Genomic DNA, 23,876 nt, shown 5'->3' on the forward strand with positions numbered 1-23,876 from the left:
TAACTGATTTAAATAAGCAAAATGCCTCCTCAGGGGCATAGGACAAGCCACCAGTTTCTCCTTCATTTTGTCACCCATATGTGCATGTGCGTATTTATGCTGTGTATAAAATATATAAACCATTTTTTTCCTGTAATTTGTAGAACAACAAACAGAGGAGTAACAAGATACTAAGCTAAACATAATGGTATGTATCTATAGTATATAATAAGTATGCATTAATGGAAAGCTAGCTCTCCAAAGTATATGAATATGACGGTCTATATATATATATATATATATATATATATATATATATATATATATTTATATATATTTATTTATTTATTGATTACATTGTAGGAAATAGCTCACCTTAAGACCTTTTTTACTCTTATGTCACGATCTGTCATAATAAAATAATACTCAGATAAAGACTTCTGAGATATCGTAGGTACCTTACATGCTTTTTTTTTATATGGATGAGTTATTTATTTCCACTATTTAAAACACATTTCCACTGTTTTTTATTCATTTAAAATTTTTTAAAGAGCTTTCTAGTATTCTTTTGTTTTTGTTCATATTTTTTGGAAACCAGACTTGGACCCCATTTGAGACCATTATACTGTATGTGGCATTTCTTTAAAGCCAGTCTGCAACAACATGCTGTCACCAGGAGCTGGCTTGGGGCTACACACCACCGCCACAGAGCTCCTACAATGCTGCAGATTGCAGAATGCCTCTATGATGCCATTATGAGACTCTCACCCCAGAGGACAGCGTGGAAGCCTCCAGACCTTCAAGCATACTAAGGCGCAGGGCTGGCCAAAAACTAGACTGTGACCAGGCCCTTATTTTTCTCCTGACATGGCAGCCCCAGTGGACCTGGTTGGCACAGAGTTCGAGTTTACAGTCTCCATACCTGCCATCTCAGTGCTATTTTCAAAGCACTGGCTGGGCACAACATGGTCCCCCGCAGAAAAGCAAAGCCAACAAAACAACAGAGCCTGAATAACTCATGGACCAATTCCAGGACATATTCTGGGCAGAGCTCACACATCTGGTCCACCATGAGATTAAGATTCCTTCTGGGGAGATCATGTACCAACTGCCTCTGAAGCTGGCTGTCAGGCCATCAAGGAAGAGGTGGCCAAGATACTCCATGAGGAGTTCACTAGGCCCTGGTCAATGGCGATAGTGGTAGTGTTAAAGTTGTGCAACAACTTCCACCAATAAGTCGGAAATATATCAGAGTTTGACAGCTACCCTCTGCCCTGATTGGATAACTCAGGCACAATTTAACCCTCGCTCTGGATCTGACCAAAGGGTTCAGGAGCTGACTGATGCACAGTATCTGGGGTAATACATTGAATAACGCCAGAGGAATGCCAAAAAAAACTGGGGAAGTTTGGATCATCACATCTGGCATGGGTGTACTGGTCTGAAGCTGCCAACTGGGCCTTCCACACACTGTAAATAGCCCTCGCTAGCTCCTCAGTCCTGAGAAACACTCATTTTGACCTCCTCTTTATTGTCTACACAGATGTCTCCAAGACTGGTCACTATGCTGTCCTAGGAGTTAGAAGAACACCCAGTCCTCTATGTGAGGAAGTACTACCTTCCTGGTCAACACATCGCCCTCCTCGTGAACCATCCTGATCTAAAATGGATGGTAAGGGTCAAAGATAGACATATGACAAATGCTCGAAGGGGATAACACAACACTGAAGACAGAGCTTTTGCCTAAAAAAGTCTCGAACCTGGAATCGAACCTGGCTAGCAATCGAACCCTAGACACTGAAGGTGCAAGGTAACAGTGTTAACTGTTTTAGGGCACCAATGTTCGCTTCCACAACAGCTCTTAATAGCTGGCCGTACCCCACGCCTCTCCTCAAACGCTTTCTCTGTAAACAGTTTGTCTTGCAAAACAGATTTTGCGCAGAATGCTGATGAGCAGTAAAAGAGTTTTGCCGACCACAAGCAAAGTCGTGAACAAAATAAACTTCGCCGTCATCTTTCAGGAGATTTGGCTGCAACTCTGCTTATGTCTGCGAACTCCTACTGAGAGCAGCTGTTTGAGTTTACCCCCATCTTCATTACAGTTTGTGAATACTAACCATGGTGTTAATGCGACCTAAATGATACGACTCTGACATGCATCTCAGTCTACCCTCACCTGTTTTCTCCGTCCTCATTTTAAACGCCTGAAGACGTTCGTGTTTTTGTTTTGGATGACATGCTGCACAAAGTGTCTGTATACTAGTGATTGGGTCTCTGTGGATCCGCTTCCCCATGGGAACATTCGCCAGGTACCATTATGGGCTTTACTAAAAGGGGAGAGATGAGTGCTGGGAGGACGAGGAGACATCTCGAAAAGCTTGAAAAACATCCTAACGCCTCTGTTGGACCCTTGTTGGACCATTAATAGCATATGGTACAACAGAGACAGAAAGAGAGAGAGAGAGAGAGAGAGAGAGAGAGAGAGAGAGAGAGATGGCATTCTGTCACTATTCTCTTAAGAAACAAAAACAGAACATGACAAAAAAAAATAAAAAAAGGAGAAAATATAATGTACCGTGAGAGAGAAACAAATGAAATAGGGGGACAGATAGTGTAATTGAGTAAAAGGGTATGAGAAAGGACATATAGTGTGGGATCCAGTGGAGGATAAGGAATAAAGGAGATGTAGAGATAAAGTCAAATGTCAGTATGAGTAAACAGAAAATGCAAGCAAAAAGAGAAAAGATAAAGGCGTGAGACTATCGCAGAGAGATATAGATCTAACAAGGGTTTGAAATGCTAAAAGTCAGGAAGATAAATATAAGTGAGAGGGAGAGAGAGAGAGAGAGAAAGAGAGAGAGAGAGTATTGTACTGTATGCAATTATATCCAATTAATTCTCTCATAAATTTTCTCCATTTATTGTGTAAATGAGGAAGAAGAAAGGCAGAGAGAGAATACGCGTGGGTGAGGACACAAGAACAGAGACAAGAAAGAAAGAAAAAAAGAAAGAAATAAAGAAAGAAAGAAAGAAAGAGGCAGGAAGACTGAAAAGCGACAAGAGTGAAAACAGAGAGAGAAAGAAGAATCGAATAAGAAAGGGGTAAAGGAAAAGGAGGAATGAAAGAGAGAAAGACATTCTGAGAACAGAAACAAGGGAGGAGGAGTCTGCAAAGAGAGAGTAGAGAGTAGAGAGAGAGAGAAAGACAGTGGAAAGAAGAGTATGAAACGAGGAAGCAGGAAAGTGATGGAGAAATAATCTGAGTGAGAGCGTATGAAAATGCAAAGTGCAAAGAGACAGGTATGTGCCCGGAGTACAGGATCGAGAGAAAGAGGAAGAGAATAAGAGAGATAGAGTTTAGATTGATAGTGAGCCAGAACAAGGGAAAAGACAGATATGTGCTCGGAATACGTGAAAGACAGAAAGAAAGGCAGAACGTAACACAGAATGAACGAAAGAAAAGAAAGAAAGAGAGAGGCAGAAAGAAAGGCAGAACGTAACACAGAATGAACGAAAGAAAAGAAAGAAAGAGAGAGAGAGAGAGCGAGATCATCATTTCCAGCTTCTATGCAGACTTGACTTTGCTCCCTTTCTTCACTGTGGTGTAAAAGTCCGCCGTCTTTCATCCCTCTGACAAAAAAAGAACGCGTATAATGAGGACGATCTATCACTCCCTCCCACTGCGCCTCTCCTGCAATAACACATAACTACACCCTGTGACCATTAAGAAATAACTGGAGATGAAAAGCACAGCTAAATGGATAAACAGTGCTTTACCTTTCCTCAGTCGAGCGCTCACGTCATCCGTGTAGCTTCATCAACCAGCCTGTCACGGTGGATGCTTAGAGGAGACCACGCTTACTACACACTCCGGCACTTTCAGAGGGGACAACACACTGTGCTTTCTAATAATAAACACGCAGGTGGATCGGAAAAACTTTCCAGTGACGCGATCCAGGTGCAGATCGATTGCGTGACGGAACCTGGGTTTCGCCTCTGCCACGAGGTTACGACTTAAAATTATTCAGCACGGGAACAGTTGCTTTGTCATCTCGGGTTTGGGATTTAAACCCTGCTGAAAATCTGTGGTCTGAATAAAAAAATAAAAAAAAACTCATGGGCAAACCTAAGATGATTATATTAAAAATTAAAACATAATTATATCTACAGGTACAGGTACAACACTCGGTGCTGTTGTTCTCGACTTTGTTGGGGTGCCAATAATTTTAAACAACATGTTTGTACAATAAAATAATAAGTTGGTGGGGGGGGGATTTTCCTCCGGAAAATGGAAGAAAACCATATCGGATTCCACTCATCAGCCAAGAACAGGAAATTCTTTTTCTTCCGTTGTAGCACCTTCACCTCAAGATTTGCTAAGCCGTGCGGTTTGAGATGCTTTTCTGAGCAACATGATTGTTAAGACTCGTTGTATGAGTCACTGCAGGTTTCCTGTAAGCTCCAAATATTAACCCAAGCTTTTGATCTGTTACTACATGACCTGATGCACTGCGCTGCTGCAAAACGATTGGATAATCACAAAAAATAAAAAAGTACAGTACATGGATAAATAGGTGTTTCAAATAAAGTGGGCACAAGGGTGCCAATACTTCTGAAGTAAATTAAATCTTCTTGTGCAGATATGAAAAAAATTAGTTAATATTATTCACTCCTATGACCATGACTAAAAACCGCACCACATGCGCACACACACACACACACACAAAAAAAAAACCTATCTTGAGCAGAAAGCAGCAGCCCTGAAGTGCAGCCTCAGAGTTTATTCTCCCCCAAAAGTCCCCTCTCTGCTCTCTGGCTCCGTGACGAAGCCCTGATAACAAAGGAGACAGCGAGAGGCGCTGATGTGTATCGGCCCTGACGCACTGCGAGCCGCGGCCCTGAGTGTGTGTGACACCGCAGTGTGACCGTGCGGTTAATGGATGAGAAGCTGCAGGAAGTTTCCTACAGTTCAGCAGAAAGCACCATAATGACACAGATTTCCCAGCGAGCTCACAGCTCAGAAAACAACCATAAACAGCGAGTTGGGAAATTATTTGGACAGTAATGTGTTTATTCTTATTCTGGCTCTGCGCTGTAACTCGTTACTGAAATGAGCTTCGTATTCGGTGTAGGAACAGGTCAAAACCTTTGTGTCGCCATAGCATTAAATTTAATTTTAGATTTTTGATGCATTTTGCAGTCCGGAGTTATTTGTTGTTGTTTTGCTGTATGTTTTAAACTTGATGTGGGTTTGTAGAACAGCAAATGCTTATAGCTGCTATAACAGAAGTGATAACATCGCTCGCAGTATTTCACAGTGCGGAAATTAAGTATAAACTGATAAAAGAAATAGGTCGAAATGTTTGTATGATGTGTCAATCTGTAATAACGATCATAACGATCACTTAGTCACAGCCAGTCACACTTTTTCTTTACTTAAATTTTTATTCTGGTTTGGTTTCCTTTTTTTTTAAAAATATTTTTAGAACCAATAACTGTTTCCCCTTGCTAAGAGTGTGCCTGATGTTTTAAGTGAAAGAGGCGTGGCCACTGTGCCTGCTGTTTCAAGTGGAGGAGGCGTGGCCTCTGTGCCTGCTGTTTCAAGTGGAGGAGGCGTGGCATCTATGCCTGCTGTTTCAAGTGAAGGAGGCGTGGCCACTGTGCCTGCTGTTTCAAGTGGAGGAGGCGTGGCCTCTGTGCCAGCCGTTTCAAGCGAAAGAAGCGTGGCATCTATGTCTGCTGTTTCAAGTAAAAGAGGTGTGGCCTGTTAGGTTACTGTTAGGGCTACAGTACAGGACGACATTCGCATATACACATGCACACACAATAATGAGACCACACTGGGAGACGATTACCCACAATCCCACAGCGCAAAGTACCATTGGCTTTGTTGTCTACCCACTACAGTACTCGTATATCAAGACCTCGCTCATTTACCAAGCTCAAATGTATTTACAAAGAAAATTTGCTGCAAAAACGCTCGCAAACTAAGTTACTCAGAATCCAAGGTTCCACTGTATGTGTCACATGTACCTTATAGCACAGATTGGGTTAAGGGCCTTGTTCAAGGGCTCAAAAGTGGCAACTTGGCGGTGCTGGGGCTTGAAACTCTGACCCTCCACTCAGAAACCCAGTAAACTACTAGTCTCAGGTAGAGGAAGCGTGGCCTCAATTGGTTCAAGGGAGGTGTGGCCTCTGTGCCTGTCGGTATACTTGAAGGAGGTGTCGCCTCTGTGCCTTTCGGTATACTTAAAGGAGGTGTGGCCTCTGTGCCTGTCCGTAGACTTGAAAGAGCTGTGGCCTCTGTGCCTGTCGGTATACTTAAAGGAGGTGTGGCCTCTGTGCCTGTCCGTAGACTTGAAAGAGCTGTGGCCTCTGTGCCTGTCGGTATACTTAAAGGAGCTGTGGCCTCTGTGCCTGTCAGTACTGGAAAGGGCCTCTGCAGGCTCCTGCTGCTTTAATGTATTATTATTCTCAGATGAAGAAACACACAACTATAGGTTTGACAATGAAGCAAAGAAAAGATGAAATTTCCACTCTTGGCAGGTGTTCCTTTCTACCCGGCGCCATAATGGCCAATGAAAATGTTGATCATACAGTAGCGCAGTATGTGCCCTCTCTACCTCTCCCAGTAATCCATCACAGCGCTCGCACACTCCGACCGCTGCTTATGCCGATGTGGCATCTTTCTGTCTGGGGCCTGATAAAATAAATAAATAAATAAATAAATAAACTTCATGCACTCTCAGGCCAAAAACGCAGGTGGACGCTGTGCCTCGCACCTCGCCCGACCGCCAGCCCATCCATCATACTTTCACAGAACATCACACACACTAAACCACACACCCATCCGTGTGCACTGGATCTGTCAGGATGATGGAGTGGCCCACGCGGCCCCCAGCAAACAGGACGCGAGCAGGAAAAGTCAATAAAGCTTTATTTGGCTCTATTAATAACCCATCTGACTTCCTTGGTCCTATTCGGTGGCCACTCTGCAGACCATGATCAGTTTCTTAATTTCACCTCGCTATGGAAGGCACACTTCACTCGACAACACTATTCATAATAACGATCGCCGGACGACGCTAATGTGTGCTATACTAACTGCGCCCGTCGGCTATTATAGGTAAAATCTTCATCTAACGACTTCTTCTTTCTGTCCCTGTAGACGATTAGGGGTAATTATGCGATTTGAGTCGAGGTGCAAATGGAGTTTCGTCTAAGAGTGGAGGAACTGTGTGTGTAATTGTATGTGTGTGTAGTGTGCGCGTGTGTTTGGGGGTGCCTTTCAAAAGGTGAATCTGAACGAGAATGAGAAAATAACATTTTAAAACCTTGGCTGAATCTCTGTTTTCATCTTAATGGATGTTCCAGTACTTTATTAACACGAGGGACGTGCAGGATGAACCCGCAGAGAACCGAAGCATCGAGTAAACAGAAAAGAAACAACGGAACGGAAACCAGGAATAACAGAAGACATTAAAGCTGTGAAGCTGATAATGGCCAGCTAGCATGCACGTGCACCCAGACGCTAAGACACACATATTTTGCTTTTCATTAGTGAGGTTATTCACTAATGAGAGTGTTCAGTGGGGTCAGGGCAATTTGCAGTTATTCCACTGCAGCTTTTGGCAGCCTTTAAAATATAATTCAGCAGACCGAGGCACAAGACTGGGAATTATGACAATAGCTTCATTGACGCTTGATGAACATAATTACAGAGCAGAACCTGCTGGGAGACAATGTGATTTTACTCAAATGTAACGAGCGATGCTGTAGGATTCAAAACATTCAGTGACCTCAGGAAACATCACTGATGTTCAAACTGATGTTTTAAAGTTCAATCTTCTCCAGACAGTGCCTGTGTGTCTGTGTGTGTGTGTGTCTGTGTGTGTGTGTGTGTGCGCAAGTTTGTGCAGGAACATCTAATTAAACAGATGGGATCAGGTGCGGCTTCTTGCTTGGAACAAAAACGTGCACCCACACAGGCCTTTCCTGGAGAAGATTCAACACCCTTGTTCTACAAGAATTGTATATTTTAGGAAATAAGAGTCAAAAATTACCCGCACACTGGTTATATTAAAACTTCTATTGGCCGCACTGTCGCACACGCCTTTTCCGTTCAAGGCTACCGTCTCCCCATTCACTGCTGTGCAGGTGTGAACGCCCCATGGCTCAAAAACGGGCGCAACAACAACAGGGACACATGAGAAAGTGCAAATACTACATAAAGTTTATTAACATAATAGAAACAAAACAATATGGAATGAGACAGTCAAGAATCAGCAGTGTAGAGTTAGGTGAATGCATGAAAATGTAATGAACTGTAAAAGTGTTGGATGCATGAAGTAAAGCAAAAGTAACCAAAGACCAAACAAAATCAAGTCCCACAAGCAGCTCACAAGTTCCTGGCCAGTTGTAATACTGCCTTTTAAAAAGGGCAAAAAGGAACCCAGCCACAGGTGTCCTTGATCAACCCAATTAGGAGGCGGAGCAGTTCCAATCCAACGGTGAGACATACACATGGGTCGTCACAGTGTTACATCAGTTCATTTGAAACTAGGGTGTGAGCAAAAATGGACGATCAATTTGTGATTTGCAGCGTGCAATGATTAATTAATTAATTTTTTTTTTTTTGGTGCACCTGGTGCTGAAATCAAATCACAAAAGAGCATAAACAGAAGCGTTTGGATATCTGCAATAAACTTGCGACTAATACTATAAGGAAGGTGAAGGTTTTCGATGAAACCATTACTGGTGAGGAGACACGGATTCATCACTACAATCCTGAGGCATTCAGATTAATACGGGAGTTTTCGAAATGACTGACGGCTTTAATGATTATAAAAGACGTGTTCTTTAGCCAATTTGTGTAATTTAATTCTCTATTTAAAGAAGATGTTTTGTTTTTTCAATATACTTTGTGGCTTCACCTACATGCTTGGGTACAAAAGGGTAAAAAATAGATTTTTAAATGCCATAATAATAATTTGATGATTTGTGTGTGTATGTTTGTGAGAGAAAGAGAGAGAGAGAGAGAGAGAGAGACTGATGTGTAGCCATACAAAAGTATAATACTATTAAATGAAATGATTTAATTACTAATGTTTATGTAGATTTTTATTCTACTCTTATAATCCTCTCCAAATGAAAGCTATGCAAAGGATCAAATGATAGTTTTGACAATTGCATGTTTAAGTGCATTAATAATAAGCTTACATTTTGTTAATAAAACTGTTCCTTAACATTTGACATATTTCGCAATCATTTCGTATGGTTAGTTGTAGGTCGTTGTCGTCGTCGCCTATTCCCCCCACTGAAAAAAAAAATACTCATCCCTTTTTTTTTACAATTTGACTACTGGTTACAATAAGTTGCTTTTTCAAGAGCTGAAGCCCAAATTTTGGATTAAATGCAGAGGACTACAATCCAAGGGCGTTGTGATCTTGCATGATGATGCTCGTCCGCACACTTCTGCCCACACTGTCGACACTCTGCAAAAACCTTGTTTTGATGTGTTAAAGCATGCTCACTATAGTCCTGATCTTGCTTTGTCGGACTTTCACATGTTCGGTCCCCTGAAAGCAGCCCTACAAGAAGGAAGATACATTTCTGATGAAGAAGTGAAGACAGCGGTGCATTCATGGCTTTTTTGTACACGAAAGCTTGTTGACAGATGAACAAAATGTATGGAAAAGAAAGCAGATTATGTCGAAAAATGAAGTACTTTTCTTTTCTAAAAATGTAATAAAATAATTCTGCTGAAAATTAGACAAATTTTTGAAATTCTACAAAAAGTGTGCAACATTTTTTGCCCCAACCAGAAGGGGGCACTAAGGTTCACTGGTTAGTGTTGTTATCTCACACCTTCCAAAAAGAGATGTATGTGTAGCGTTTATACAGAATGTTCTGCTGATGCTTGGTGGGCTTCCTCTAGGTTCTCCAGGTTTCCTCCCACAGGCCGAAGACCTGCCTTCTAGGTCGAGCGTTGTTTCCGAATAACCCGTAGCATATGATTGAGTGTGTGCACGCCTGTACCTTGATGCGATTTCACCCCATCTAGGGTATTGCCCTGGGATACTCTCCAGGCCCCCTGCAACCGTACAGTACACAGGATGTACAGGGTTCATTCGCAGATTTTTCAGGTCACGATACGAACGAGGATTTAAATAACACAGTTCTGAGGTGCGAAGCAGGACTCGAAGTTTTCCCTGCGACTCAGGGTGAGCGCCACCACCTTCTGCTCATGCCAATTATTTACGCCTACTCGACATTTCGAATACCCGTTTCTGACAGGTGCATCTTTTAGACACATGCATGAAGAGCACTCGGAAGAAAAAAAGAAAAGCAAAGGAAAAAAAAAAACAAAACCAAATGAGGTAGGGTAAAAAGAAATGCAAATTCGCCTGACTGTGAGAGATGAAGTAACAGGAAGCAGCGTCTTTTACACCTCCATTCGGTTAGCTTTTCTTCCTACTGAATAATCAGGGATGCAAATAAAGCCCAGACGTCTTCACGAGGGCGCTTTATCAGAGACGCAGGTAAACATGGTGCGCTATCAGGTACAAGTTCTGCACCTGTGGAAAGCTTTTGTTTTCCTCTTTCCTTTAGGTAAGTCTTGAGGGAGCTGCAATTTCATTTAGAATGTTCAGGATTACCAAATGATATAAAAGTCTGCGAAGACTTGTTTTCATTCTGCTGCTTCTCTAAACCTTAGAAATAAAAGTTGGCTCGGGGAGCTGCACTTCCTTATTCCACACAAATGCTGGATTCTCCATCACGATTAGTCAGAAGGCGATAATTCATTTCCTATAACTGCATGCCATCCCATGTGTGGTGTGATTTCTTAATTATTCGAAGACTTTAAACTTTAGACTTAAAAAAAAGTCAGATGCACGGAACTAAAAGCAACGTCCAAACTATCTGTTTAAACCTGATCGCAGGTGGTGTTTTTTTTTTTTTTTCAGATCGCTCTGAAATGCTTCTAGCGTTCACGTCTCTTAATGACGAACACCTGTTATCGCCTCAATTACTACACTAATGAGCGTGTTATGTCTTTTCATCCCTACTGTTCTCAGATGGAATGGTGCTTGAAAAATGTAAGTCCCTGCAGATGAAAAGCGACAATGAAATCAACAGGTATCCTCTCTGTGTAATCTACCGTAGCCACATTAGCAAGCTAGAGCACTATGGCTACGCTCCAATCCCCCTGCCCTCAGTCTCCCACCTGCAGCAGTTGTGCGTGGTGCCGATGCCAGTTTGTGGTTTCAGTTTTGACTCGACTAAAAAGCTCAGCTTTATTTCCCGATGGAACACCTGTTTCTGTTAAACCGCACTTTCTTTGTTGTGGATTCCTTCCTATTTTTTTTGGACTGAATTAGTTCCATACAAACTGCACTGATTGAAAAAACAGAACAATTATGGATAACATTTTAATTATTGCCTTTTGGGTCAGCTTTCTGGATAGGAACACAGCTGCGGATGTCAATGTTTTGACAATGTCTTTATCTGATATCCACTAAAGATAACAAGTGTTCCAACCTAGCAATCGGTCATGATTTGACGAGAGCTATTCCACAAGGCACAATAAGGCACAACAGCACTGGGATTTTTTTCTTTTTTTTCCCTGATTTTCTCTTTAACTTAGTCCTAACTTAGTTCCTCCCTGTCACTAGGGAACTCCAACATTAAGGCTACTCCTGCCAGTCAGGGAGGGCCAAAGACTATTACATGCTTCTCCGAACCATGTCGACCACATCTTTTCAAACTACAGTGGAACCTTGGATTACGAGCATAATTCGTTCTGGAAGCGGGCTCGTATTTCAAAACACTCGTAAACCAAATTAAATAATTTAAGTTTCCATTATTAATCCATTGAAAATAATGGAAACTCAAATTATTCATTCCACAACCCCAAAAAATAAATACATAAAAATAATTAACACAAAATATAAGGTGCACTTTACCTTAAAAAAATTAATCCAGATAGATAAGTGTTGTCGTTTGTGCGAGCAGGTGCTGTGTATGTATGTGTGTGTGTGTGTGTGTGTGTGTAAAGCTAAAGTAAGGAGCCCCCCTTCTCGGCTTACACAGTTACGCTTCCTCCACTCTTTTCACAAACAAACGCGCATACAACAGAAACACTGTTTTATATACCTTTAAAAAGATTCACAAAAGAGTAGTGTTTCTGTGTAGAGCAGAGAGAAAGAGTGTGTGTGTGTGTCTGTGTGTCTGTGAAGGCAAAAGTAGGAGGGGTCTGTGTGTGTGTGTGTTACACGGTGTCCAATGACATGCACGCGCACGCACACAAGCAAAGAGCAGGCTGATACAAAGAGAGAAAATGGATCTTAAGACTTTCTAATGAGACTTGCTTTTGCTTTACACACGCGCTGTACACACACGCATACAGTACAGACACAAAATAAAAGATGTTTTACATGCGCACACATGGTCACAGTGTTATAGTAAACAGTACACACGTGCACGGATGTTGATTATACCAGTAAGAGACGCGCACTAAAACCCAGCGGGGGAGACTAATACCCACAATCCTGCAGTGCAAGAGAGAGAAAAAACCTTGACTCAGATGTGAGTATGTGACGCTCGGTGTGAAAACAAGAAGCGCATACGTGATACATGATACTCGGTACTCGTAAACCAAGACTTGTTCGTTTTTTGTTTGTTAGCACTATCTGCTCCCTCCTCTTGCGTGAGCTCACAGAAACCCATTTGGCTATAGACCCATGATTAATGTGAGAGCACTAAGTGGCTCCTATCCCACCCTGCCGAGTGAGCTCGGCCAATCAGCTCTCTAGGCCCCTGGTTGCAGAAAGATACAGTATCATCCGGGAATCGAACTAGTGATCTCTGGATGATAATGATCTCTGTTTTCACTTAAATGAGGATGGGTTCCCTGTTGAGTCTGGTTCCTCTCAAGGTTTCTTCCTTCTGCCACCTCAGGGAGTTTTTCCTTGCCGCTGTCGCCGTCCTCCATGGCTTGATTATCAGGGACTATCTCATTTTGATTTATACACTTTTACATTCCATTAGGGCTGCAACTAACGATTATTTTAATAATTGATTAGTCTGTCGATTATTATTTGATTAATCGATTAATTGGATTTAAAAAAAAAAAAAAAAGAAAAGCATTCATTTCCAACCCTTTATTCAAAAACAAAAAGTAAAATCTTAAGAAAGTGCACAAACATGTTGCTCCTTGAGCTGCTATAATAATAATAATAATAATAATAATATTTTAACATCTCTAATGAGATTTGCTTTTGCTTTACATGTGCGCTGTACACACACAAAATAAAATATGTCTTACGCACACACACACATGTAGTCACACTGTTATAGTAAACAGTACACGCGTGCACAGGTGTTGATTATACCAGTAAGAGCACTAAGACCCAGCAGGGGAGACGATTACGGATTTCTCTGCCTCCGCCATGTATCTTTCCTTTACCGCTCGTTTTTTGTGGTGTCAAACTCTGCTAGCATCAGTGCGTGAGACCGAGTGTATTCACTCCGCTCCGTGCTCAACTAAAGTTTTTTAAGAAATAATCAAATGTCTCCGCGCCGCGTGACACAACCCTGTTGCTGCTGTTGCAGCCCTACATTTCATACAAACCTAAATAATTCTTGTGATTCTTGTGTAAAGCTGCTTTGTGACAATTTCAATTGTTAAAAGCGATATACGCTTTTTTTTTTTTTTTTTTTGGATTGTTAACTATATGCATTACTCCACGTCCTAGTTGTTCTAACAAGAACGGATTGTACACGATATATTCTCCTCACCATTTTGCTACATAGGATGGGACACCATACATATATAATTCCGTAAGAATTTTAAACTACTTTTACCCCTGTTAATTACACTAACTGGCGACGCTAGTTTCTCCAGTTGCGAAATGGTGTTTCTGGAACTGGCATCACAGCTGCACTGATATTCAGTACGACAGCACTCCCTCTTGTGTGATATTGCTTACACATGTTTAATACCAAATATTTCCCCCCTAATAAATGCCTTTCCTAACTGTTAAAAAATCAAGCTCTGCATTTGGATGTATTTTCCTCCAGATGAACAAAGACAGGATTTGTACCGTGTGTTTGTTCATTCACACACACCTCCCCCATCCAGACAGAAACAGGCAACGCTGTCAGAGTAACCAAAACAGAAAAACAGTATAGCTGCCTTGCTATTTTTTATTTTTATTTAAATGTTATTTATTTATTTTTTTTTAATAAACTAATTCTGCATAGCTAGTTGAGAGCTGGTTACGCTCAGCGTCATTAAGGGCCTCATGCTTCCCGAGCAAAAAATGAAATGTCAGCAATGCACGGAACACCCTCATTACACACAGAGTGGGGTGAAAAAAAAAGAAAAAAAAGGAAGCACTGAGCCTATTAGTTCACACTACACCGCTGCCCAGATATACGGTATAAAATAATGAGAGTGAGGCAAAGTCGGACTGACACAGACAGAGACAGATGGACAGAGGTAAACTGACAGAGAGACAGACTGACATACTGACGGATTGACTGAGACAGACAGCAAGTGACAGAGATGGACTGAGAGGCAGACTGACAAGAGACAGACCAGGTATACTTAGAGATAAACAGATGGACAGAGAGAGACACTGAATGACAGAGAGACTAATATACAGACAGACAGATAAGACAGACGAAAGGAAAGATGGAAAGACTCAGAGATACACCAACAGGCAGTCGGCGTACAGCATTTGAGACAGACGGACAGATCTGGGTATGATAGACTGGCGGACAGATTGAAGTGAAATGGTTTAATTATCAGCCAGAAATTCAGAAAGAGACAGGCAGGCAGCTAGCCAAGGGAAGAAAAAAGACAAACAGAAAGACAGACAAATTAACAGACAGACAGAGATTTCCCTGGATCAAGTCAAATCTAGCCAGACAGACAGGACTTAGACGTTTTAAACACAGAGTAAATTCAGTAGTAACTATTTTAAAAACACAGAAGTGTGCTAATTGAATGCTTCCTTGCACAAAGCCAAATAGGCTTGAGTTAAAATATTAAAGTGCCAAGTCACATGACTAATCAGAACCCAGACTGCGGGGAACTGTCCTCATTTGGAAGGAAGAATGGCAGCATCTGTGTTCCAGCAGAACAGCAATTCAGATCAGTATGGCAGCGCGAGAGCACAGTGTTCTTCCTCTGCGCGTGATCAAGTCAAGTCAAGTCAAGTAGGCTTTTATTGTTCAGTACACAGTGAAACGAAACAACGTTCATCCAGGTCCAAAGTGCTATATACTGTACATGCAACAACATAAATTTACAACACAACTCTACTGGAACCAGCTAGCTAACTAAGAGAGCTAATTAGCTGACTAGCTCAGATATGACAGATTTACATTTTTTATTTTTAAGTTGACTTAAAACTACTTCTGTAGAAAAAAGAGACATCAATAGACAACAGACAACAAAATGCACGTTTCAGTCTGTTAGTCTCTGCACTTCCTCTCTGTTTGCTGACTCGTCGCGTTCTTGGTGATGAGACCCACCACGGTCGTGTCATCAGCAAACTTGATGATATGATTGGAACTGTTTGTCGCTACACAATCATGAGTCAGCAGTGTGAACAGCAGGGGACTGAGCACACAGCCCTGGGGGCCCCAGTGCTCATTGTGGTGGTGCTGGAGGTGCAGTTCCCGATCCGCACTGACTGGGGCCTTTCGGTCAGAAAGTCCAGGATCCAGTTACAGAAAAAGGGTGTTCAAGCCCAACAGGCTCAGCTTCCCGATCAGGGAATTCTTGTCAAGGTGTGTCAGTGCCAGTCTCTCTGCCTGGGATGTTGTCTGGTCCAGCAGCTTTACATGGGTTGACTCTGCGTAAAGTTTTCCTCACATCAGCCGTTGTAAGACACAGCACCTAGTCATTCCGAGGAGGGGTGGTCTTTCTCGCAGTCACATCGTTCTGCAGGTTGAACCATGCGTAGAAGCTGTTCAGCACATCTGGAAGTGAGCCGTCACTGTCACAGGCAGGTGATGATGTCCTGTAGTTGGTGATGGCTTGTATGCCCTGCCACATGTGCTGTGTGTCATCGCTGTCCTTACAGGTGTTGTGGATTCTTTCAGCGTGTGCGCGCTTTGCATCTCTGATGGCCCGGGACAGTTTGGCCCGTGCTGTTCTTATGGCCACCTTCTCCTCCGCTCTGAAGGCAGAGTTTCGGGTCCTCAGGATTGCATGCACCTCTGCAGTAACCCACGGTTTCTAGTTGGGTTGTAAGATGATGCTCTTGGAGACAGTGACGCAATCGGTGCACTTATTAATGTAACTGGTCACTGATGACGTGTACTCCTCCAAGTCGGTGAAGTCGCCGTAAGTCGTAGCCTCCCTAAACATGTTCCAGTCAGTGTTCTCAAAACAGTCCTAAAGAGCAGAGATGGCTCCTGCTGGCCAGGTTTTTACCTGCTTCAGAACACCTGACGAGTGGTCTGTATGCTGGAATTAGCATAACAGAGATGTGGTCTAAAAGTGTCTGCCGGTGGTAAATATGAACACCGGTTGCGCCGATGTCCATATACTGCGTTAAATAAACGTGCTATGACACGAAGTAAACAAAATAGCACCATTTTGGCTCCAGAGCGGCCGCTGCGTACTACTGCCGCGCCGCCATCTTGATGTGTGTTTGAAAGACATTTTTGTACGATGTTTAAAAAAAAAATCTGCAGTTTGGCCTTTTGACTTTTCAAGTAGACAAAAGAAATTCAGCACGGAATTTGTATCTGCCAACGTATGAGACAGAGACAGAGGCGGGCGGATGCAGGAACGATATGATCACTATGACGAGATGCTTTATGAATCTAGTTTTCAAGAAAACAATCATTACATAACTTTCTGACAGGCGAATTAAACTTTCTAGCATTCTCAGTAATAAATACACTACATTATTTACCACATAATAAAATATACATGAGGTTCAGGACTGAGTGGTCACAAAAAAAATGAGAAAGAGCGATTGATTCAGCGCAGCTTTTATTCATGATAACGACAAGCATCTGACCTGCCAGACAAGGTTACACAAGCGCCTACGCATCACCACCCCGCTGAGAGCAATTTATAAATGGTTTAAGCTCAAGTAAGTTACCGAGACACAACTGGCATCGGCGTGATCACTGGTCTGTACGTGGGAACGACAAAGAAAATGCAATAACTGATGTAAAAATCCACAGGAGAGTGCAAAAAGCCAGTGAGTGCGAGAAAGAATCGTTTTTCATTATCAATAATGAATTGAAACAGGATTAATCCAGCTATCGCTGCTTAACACATCCGCACAGCAGATTCACCATACCTCTCAACGAAGGCAAGATGCTTTCCGAGACGAGCTGAATATAAATAACCAGATTTCTTTCTTTTTTTTTTTTAAAGAGCAAAGTCCATTTTGGCCTCATCCATTTTACAGCTTGTCAGGATGTGTTCTAAAACCGAGCGAAAACAAGTCAAGATGGTGATCGAGTCTCTGCACAGTGTCCTCACAATCATCACAGGCTGCTCTCTTCTTCAATCGATTTTCTTTCTGATGGGTTACAATTTCATTCTCATTATACTCCCTAATTCATTGACTTCAGGACTCAGACTTCGAAGTCATGACTTGTAACTGAAACTGGACTTTAAACTTGGTGATTTGAGATGTAACTCAAGGACATTAGATCAGATGCATAAAAAACTATTACTGAGTCCAAATACCGCATGTGAAAGCTTAACTCAAATTTCAGTTCTAACTTATCGCATCTTATATTGGACATTAATGTGTAAGACTTGCAACTCAACTTGGTTTGATTTTTCTCAACTTGATTCAGACTTTACTTCTAAAATTTGACAGAAAATTCAACTTGGACTTCCACAACTCAACTTGGACATCAACAAATATAACTCGCAACGCAATTTGGACCTCAATGCTTACGACTAGCAACTCAACTTAGACATCAATTCTTATGACTCGCAACTTAGCTTGGACGCCAACACTTATGACTCATAATTCAACTTAGACATCAACACTTACAGTTCGAAGCTCACAACTTGGACCACAACGATTAAGACTAGCAACTCAATTTGGTTAAATTTTTGCCAATTTGATTTAGACATTAATCTAAAAACGTGACAAAAACCTTAGATGAGCTCAACTCAACTTTGTTTAATTTCTCAATGTAGTTTAGACTTCATTTACATTTTTGGCATCCGCCCTTATCCAGAATGATACATCTAAGTAGTTGAGGGTTGAGGGCCTTGCTCGAGGGCCCAACATTGGCAGCTTGGTGGTGCTGGGGTTTGAACCTGTGACCTAGCAAGCAGTAGTCCTAGCCAATTAAATCTCAACCTCTTAGCTACCCTTGCCCCACCTCAACTCGAATTTCAAAACCTATGACGGGAAATACCACACGACTTTGACTTCAAAGCTTAAGGCTCAAAGCTTCACAGCAGAAGCATCTTTTTGTCTTAACACTTTGTTGACTTGGCAGTCAGCACTAAAGAAAAAACCTGCAACTTGAATCATGATCATAAAAACACAGAAGAGAATATAAACAACTACCAATTCATGCAAAAAATGACAAAAATAGGTTCCTGCACCCGGAATGATCTGATGCAAATTCCTCTTTCAGAACTGGTGAGAAATCAAATCCAACAGCATCATACTCGTTCATCCTGATTCCACCCTATTTTTATTTACTGTATAAACAATTCATGTGCTGTTTTTTATTTCTGGTCACACAATTTAAGGTTAGTTCACAAAATATTAGGTATGTTAACTCAAATCGTCTGGCAGCTAATAAACTTCACGTGAATGGAAAAAAAGTAATGGAATGCTTTGAAGAGGTTGACAGGAATTCATACAACAGTAATGAACTGAAAAATACCATTAAACGGAACACAGGCCTGGCACATTTGTGGCACATTTACTGCCTCATCCAAACAAACACTGCCACCTTGTGCAGGAAAATAGCACTACATATTTCCTTTTTGAGGCTTTTTGTTAATCCCTTCACCATCTCGAAAAAATCCTTTGATCGATGCATTTGCAATCAGGATTAGGCCTCAAACTGGGAGATCTGGAAAAACACACATGGGATGAGCACATAAGAGCTGCTGTGTTCATTCGGTACACTGTCCTAGAAATCTGGGTTGGAGGGTTTATAGTTGGTTAAACACTCGACCTTAAGGAAACATTTAGTTGAGTCTTCAACTGTTTTTAGGTTTGTTTATTCATAGACCCTTACTTTACTTAGCGCCTATGCAGATGCATGAAACCGAGATGCATGAAAAATATAAAGAATTTTCAAAAATTAAAGTCAACTTGACAAACCTGACTGATTATCAGTTTGTGATCTAATTCTGAAAAGATGTGCTTTGAATTAAGAGTTTAACATATTTATTCTGTTTTCACTTTGGTTAACAGTTTCCGGCATTACATGTGTACAAAATCTTTAACTTTCATGGTATCATCATCATATGATAAGTCATAAGACGAGTCATTGTAGGCCGTCATTGCTGTCATTTGGTAGATTGCTAGCCGTGACAAGGCTTTGTGGGACATTGTTATTGTCATTTTGTAGATCCCTAACCGAGACAAGGCTTTGTGAGACATCGTTATTGTCATTTTGTAGATCCCTAACCGAGACAAGGCTTTGTGAGACATCGTTATTGTCATTTCGTAGATCCCTAACCGAGATGAGTCTTAAAGGGACATCTTTATTGTCATTTTGTAGATCCCTAACCGAGACAAGGCTTTGTGGGACATCGTTATTGTCATTTTGTAGATCCCTAACCGAGACAAGGCTTTGTGAGACATCGTTATTGTCATTTTGTAGATCCCTAACCGAGACAAGGCTTTGTGAGACATCGTTATTGTCATTTCGTAGATCCCTAACCGAGATGAGTCTTAAAGGGACATCTTTATTGTCATTTTGTAGATCCCTAACCGAGACAAGGCTTTGTGGGACATCGTTATTGTCATTTCGTAGATCCCTAGCCGAGATGAGTCTTCAAGGGACATCTTACATCTTATTTTGTGGATCGCTAATTGAGACAAAGCTTTGTGGGACATTTTTATTGTCATTTCATAGATCATTAGGCAAGAAAAGTCTTCGTTGGTTTTTGTTATTGTCTTTTCATAGATCCCTAGCCGAGATGAGTCTTCGTGGGACGTACAGTAACTGCCATTTTGTAAATCGCTAGCCGAGATGAGACTTTGTGGGTCGTTATTATTGTCATTTTGTAAATCGCTAGCCGAGAGGAGACTTTGTGGGTCATCATGCTCGTCAGTAGATAGATCGTAGCCTTTGTGGGGCTTCATTGTTATTTTGTAGATTGCTAGCACAGACAAGTCTTGGGTTGTCATTGGGTTGTCATTATTATCGTTTCGCAGATTGCTAGGCAATGTAAGTCTTTGTGGGATGATATGCTCGTCATTTCGTAGATCGCTAGCAGAGATGAGTCTCTGTGGTTCATCAGTATTGTCATTTTGAAGATCCCTAACAGAGAGGAGTCTTTGTGGGTCGTCATGCTTGTCATTTTGTAGAGCCCTAGCCATGATGACTCTTTGTAGTTCATTATGAGTGTCATTTTGTTAAATCACTAGCTGCGATGAGTATTCTTATCTTACCGTTCTCACAATTTCTCACTAACATAACATTGAGAGTGAAAAGAATCTATTACTCTAAGAACAAAGCCTGTGCACTCTCTTCTTTTTGAGATCATTTACACTTTTTATTCCATTACCTACTGTACTTACTGTAAGGTACACAGTGCTACTACTGGGTCGGACTTTTTGGCCTTCAGAACTGCCCTAATTCTTCGTGGCATGGATTCAACAATGTTTTGGAAGTTTTTTTTTTTTTTAGATTTGGTCCATATTGACATTAAAGCATCACACAGTTTCCGCAATTTTGTCGGCTGCACATTTATGCTGCCAATCTCCTGTTCCACCACATCCCAAGGCTTCTCTATTGAATTGAGATCTGGTGACTATGGAGGCCATTACAGTACAGTGCTCATGCTCAAGAAATCAGTTTGAGATGATTTTACCATTGTGACATACCACGTAATCCTGTGGTAACAAAGAGATGGACTGTCAGAAACAATACTTAGGTAGGCTGTGGCATTTAAACAGGGCCCAAAGTGTGCCAAGAAAACTAACAAACACATCTTTAATTGAATCATTTTGGTGAGGCCATGTGAATTGTAGCATCAGTTTCCAGTTCTTGGCTGTTGTGCCACCCGTGTGGTCTGCTGCTGCTGTAGACCATCTGCTTCAAGGGTTAATGTGTTGTGTATTCAGAGATTCTCTTCCAACAAGATGTTATTTGAGTTATTGTTACAACTGTTACAACGAGATGTTATTTGAGTTATTGTAACCTCTTATTGTTCTATCAGCTTAAACCAGTCTGGCCATTCTCCTCTGACCTCTGGTTTAAAAAAGGGATTTTTATTCAGAGAACCGCCGCTCACTGGATATATATCTCATTTTATCTCGTCTCTCATCTGGATATATTCTCCTTTTTCAGACCATCTCTCATCTAGATATATTCTTCCTTTTTCAGACTATCTCTGATCTCATCTCATCTAATCTTATCTAATCTAATCTAATCTCTCTGGATATGTTCTTCTTTTTCAGACCGTTCTCTGCAAACTCTAGAGACGGTTGTACTGTAGGTGAAAATCCCCTTAGATCAGCAATTTCGGAAATACCAGCCCATCTGGCTCCAACAACCATGCTACATTTAAAATCACTTAAATCACCTTTCTTCCCCAGTGGTTTGAACTTCAGCAGATCGTTTTGCCAATGTCTACATGACTAAATGGATGGATTTGCTAGCATGTGAATGGCTGATTGGATATTAGTGTTAATAAGCAGTTTAAAAAATTTACCTAATGTAGTGTGTAGCAAATATATACATGTAATATCTATATACTGTAAGTAATTGTGCTAGGAATGTCAGCCTGACATGAACATGGCAGAAAACTGCTAATTACAAATACAGCACCTATACCCAGGTTCATACCGTTCATTCCTTTTCCAGACCGATCCCATTTACAAAGCTTCCACTCTGACGTCTGTACCTGTAAAACTAGCCTCATCTTGTACGGTAGCTTGCGATTTTTTTTTATCAGTTTACTCATATTCAAAATAAATTGTTGAGAACACTAGCAACAGAGATTAAAGGGTTAAGCATGATGGATAAGGATGCTGGAAAATTTCACACTGCTGCCATTTCTCAAGTGTTCTGAGCTAGAAGTGGCTCCAGATAATAAGAGAACATTACGAGTTTGTTCTGTACCTTCTGGTGGATCCTCACGCAGGTACGGTGGGAGGTCATCACTGTTTGGGTCGATGGGCGATGTAGTGCTCTCGTCCATTACTTCCATCACGCCGCTGTCTGTGCTGGGGCCCTGCAGGAGGATCCATCACCACACCCAATAATTACACAATCAGTTCAGCCAAAAATGCCACAATTTTCCCCTCACACCCCATGGCAACCCAGCAAGTTTGTGTTTAAATATTAACCAATAAAAAGCACACAATGTCTTTTTTATGATTGCACCAATTCTTTTTTTTTTGTCCCATCTTATTAGAGCTCTTATTGCAGTATTGATCCAATACGCACATCTTCTTAACACCTTAATGACTCAACCGGCTTTAAGCAAAACTCTATTGCCATGGTATCGACCTCCTTTAAGACAGACAGCGTGTTTTCTTGCAAGATCCGTGTGGTGTCGATACGCTAAATCTCATCAGATACCGCTCTAGTATTTAAGCAGAGTGTCTGAATTGATATCAGTCGTCCAGTAATCATGAGGTCAGGGTTGCTGTGCATCCGATTCTTTCCTGCATCACTGATTGCAAGGTAGAAAAGTATAGTGAATGGGTCGGGAAACACAATGGACACACACTGTCACACTTTAAATTACCATTAAAAATCCATCTACTTGCATGTTTTTAGCCTGTCCGAGAAAAACCAAGAACCCAAAGGACATGGAGAAAATCTGACCCTGAAGCTGTGTGTATATATATATATATAGTACATAAAAACAGAATTTATGTTGTGACTGGTGAACCACTGGAGAAGCGTGAGGAGCTGCAGCGAGCTGACCGCACACTCTAATCCCAAGTAATGGTAGCAGTTTTTAAATAATGATTTCTTTTATTAAGGGATAAAACGTAATTTCCCCCTGAACCTAATAACTGGATGTGCCAACTGATTGGTAATAACTGCCAATGAGTCTTTTACATTACTATAGAGGAATTTTGGCCCATTCTTTTTTGCAGAATTTTTTTTTCACTTAATAAATGAAAATTATAATTTAAAAACTGCATTTTGTACTTACTCGAGTTATTTCTGATTTTCTTTGATGATCTGAATCTTTTATGTGTAAAAAATATGCAAAAAAAAAACAAAACCTCAGGAAGGGGGCATATACTTTTCATGGTACTGTATTCTACATTATGCAACAGTTCTGACTGAGCAATCTGATCAGACGAGAGAGGCCCTTCATGAGTAGTGATAATGGACAGTAACGGCACTGGGACGTTTAACCACATGTTCTACAGGTTCTACAATCATTAATTACACGAACTGTTGGTTGCAGCGTTGGTGAAAGTAGGTTTGTACGGTCCACAGTAGTGAGAAGCGAGCAGCTGCAGGCCAAAACCTTTATTCAAAACCTGTTACGGATGCACTCTTAGAAAAAAAAAACACATCTGATAATGTTATGTCATGGACAACAACACTTTGTCCATGAAATAATTGCTTTTATGACCTTCCGAACTGCCTCCCTGTTGTTTTATTTACGCCTAAGGTGAGAGACAAAACTAAGCTAGCTTCTAACACAAGGCTGAATTCCAAATTCCTCCTTAACC

The 23,876-nt window shown here is 41.3% G+C and overlaps 1 protein-coding gene across 1 annotated transcript in view; it reads right to left on the minus strand.

The window, feature by feature from the left end:
* Positions 1 to 23,876, minus strand: part of zgc:101566 (Transmembrane protein 263-B-like) — a 67,110-nt gene that overhangs the window by 40,964 nt on the left and 2,270 nt on the right. The window contains exon 2 of the mRNA XM_053505908.1: positions 22,297 to 22,408. Coding sequence (XP_053361883.1) covers positions 22,297 to 22,408 — 112 coding nt within the window. The remainder of the gene's footprint in view (positions 1 to 22,296; positions 22,409 to 23,876) is intronic.

Source organism: Clarias gariepinus, chromosome 10, assembly GCF_024256425.1.
Source record: "Clarias gariepinus isolate MV-2021 ecotype Netherlands chromosome 10, CGAR_prim_01v2, whole genome shotgun sequence".
NCBI classification, from domain to species: Eukaryota; Metazoa; Chordata; class Actinopteri; order Siluriformes; family Clariidae; genus Clarias; species Clarias gariepinus.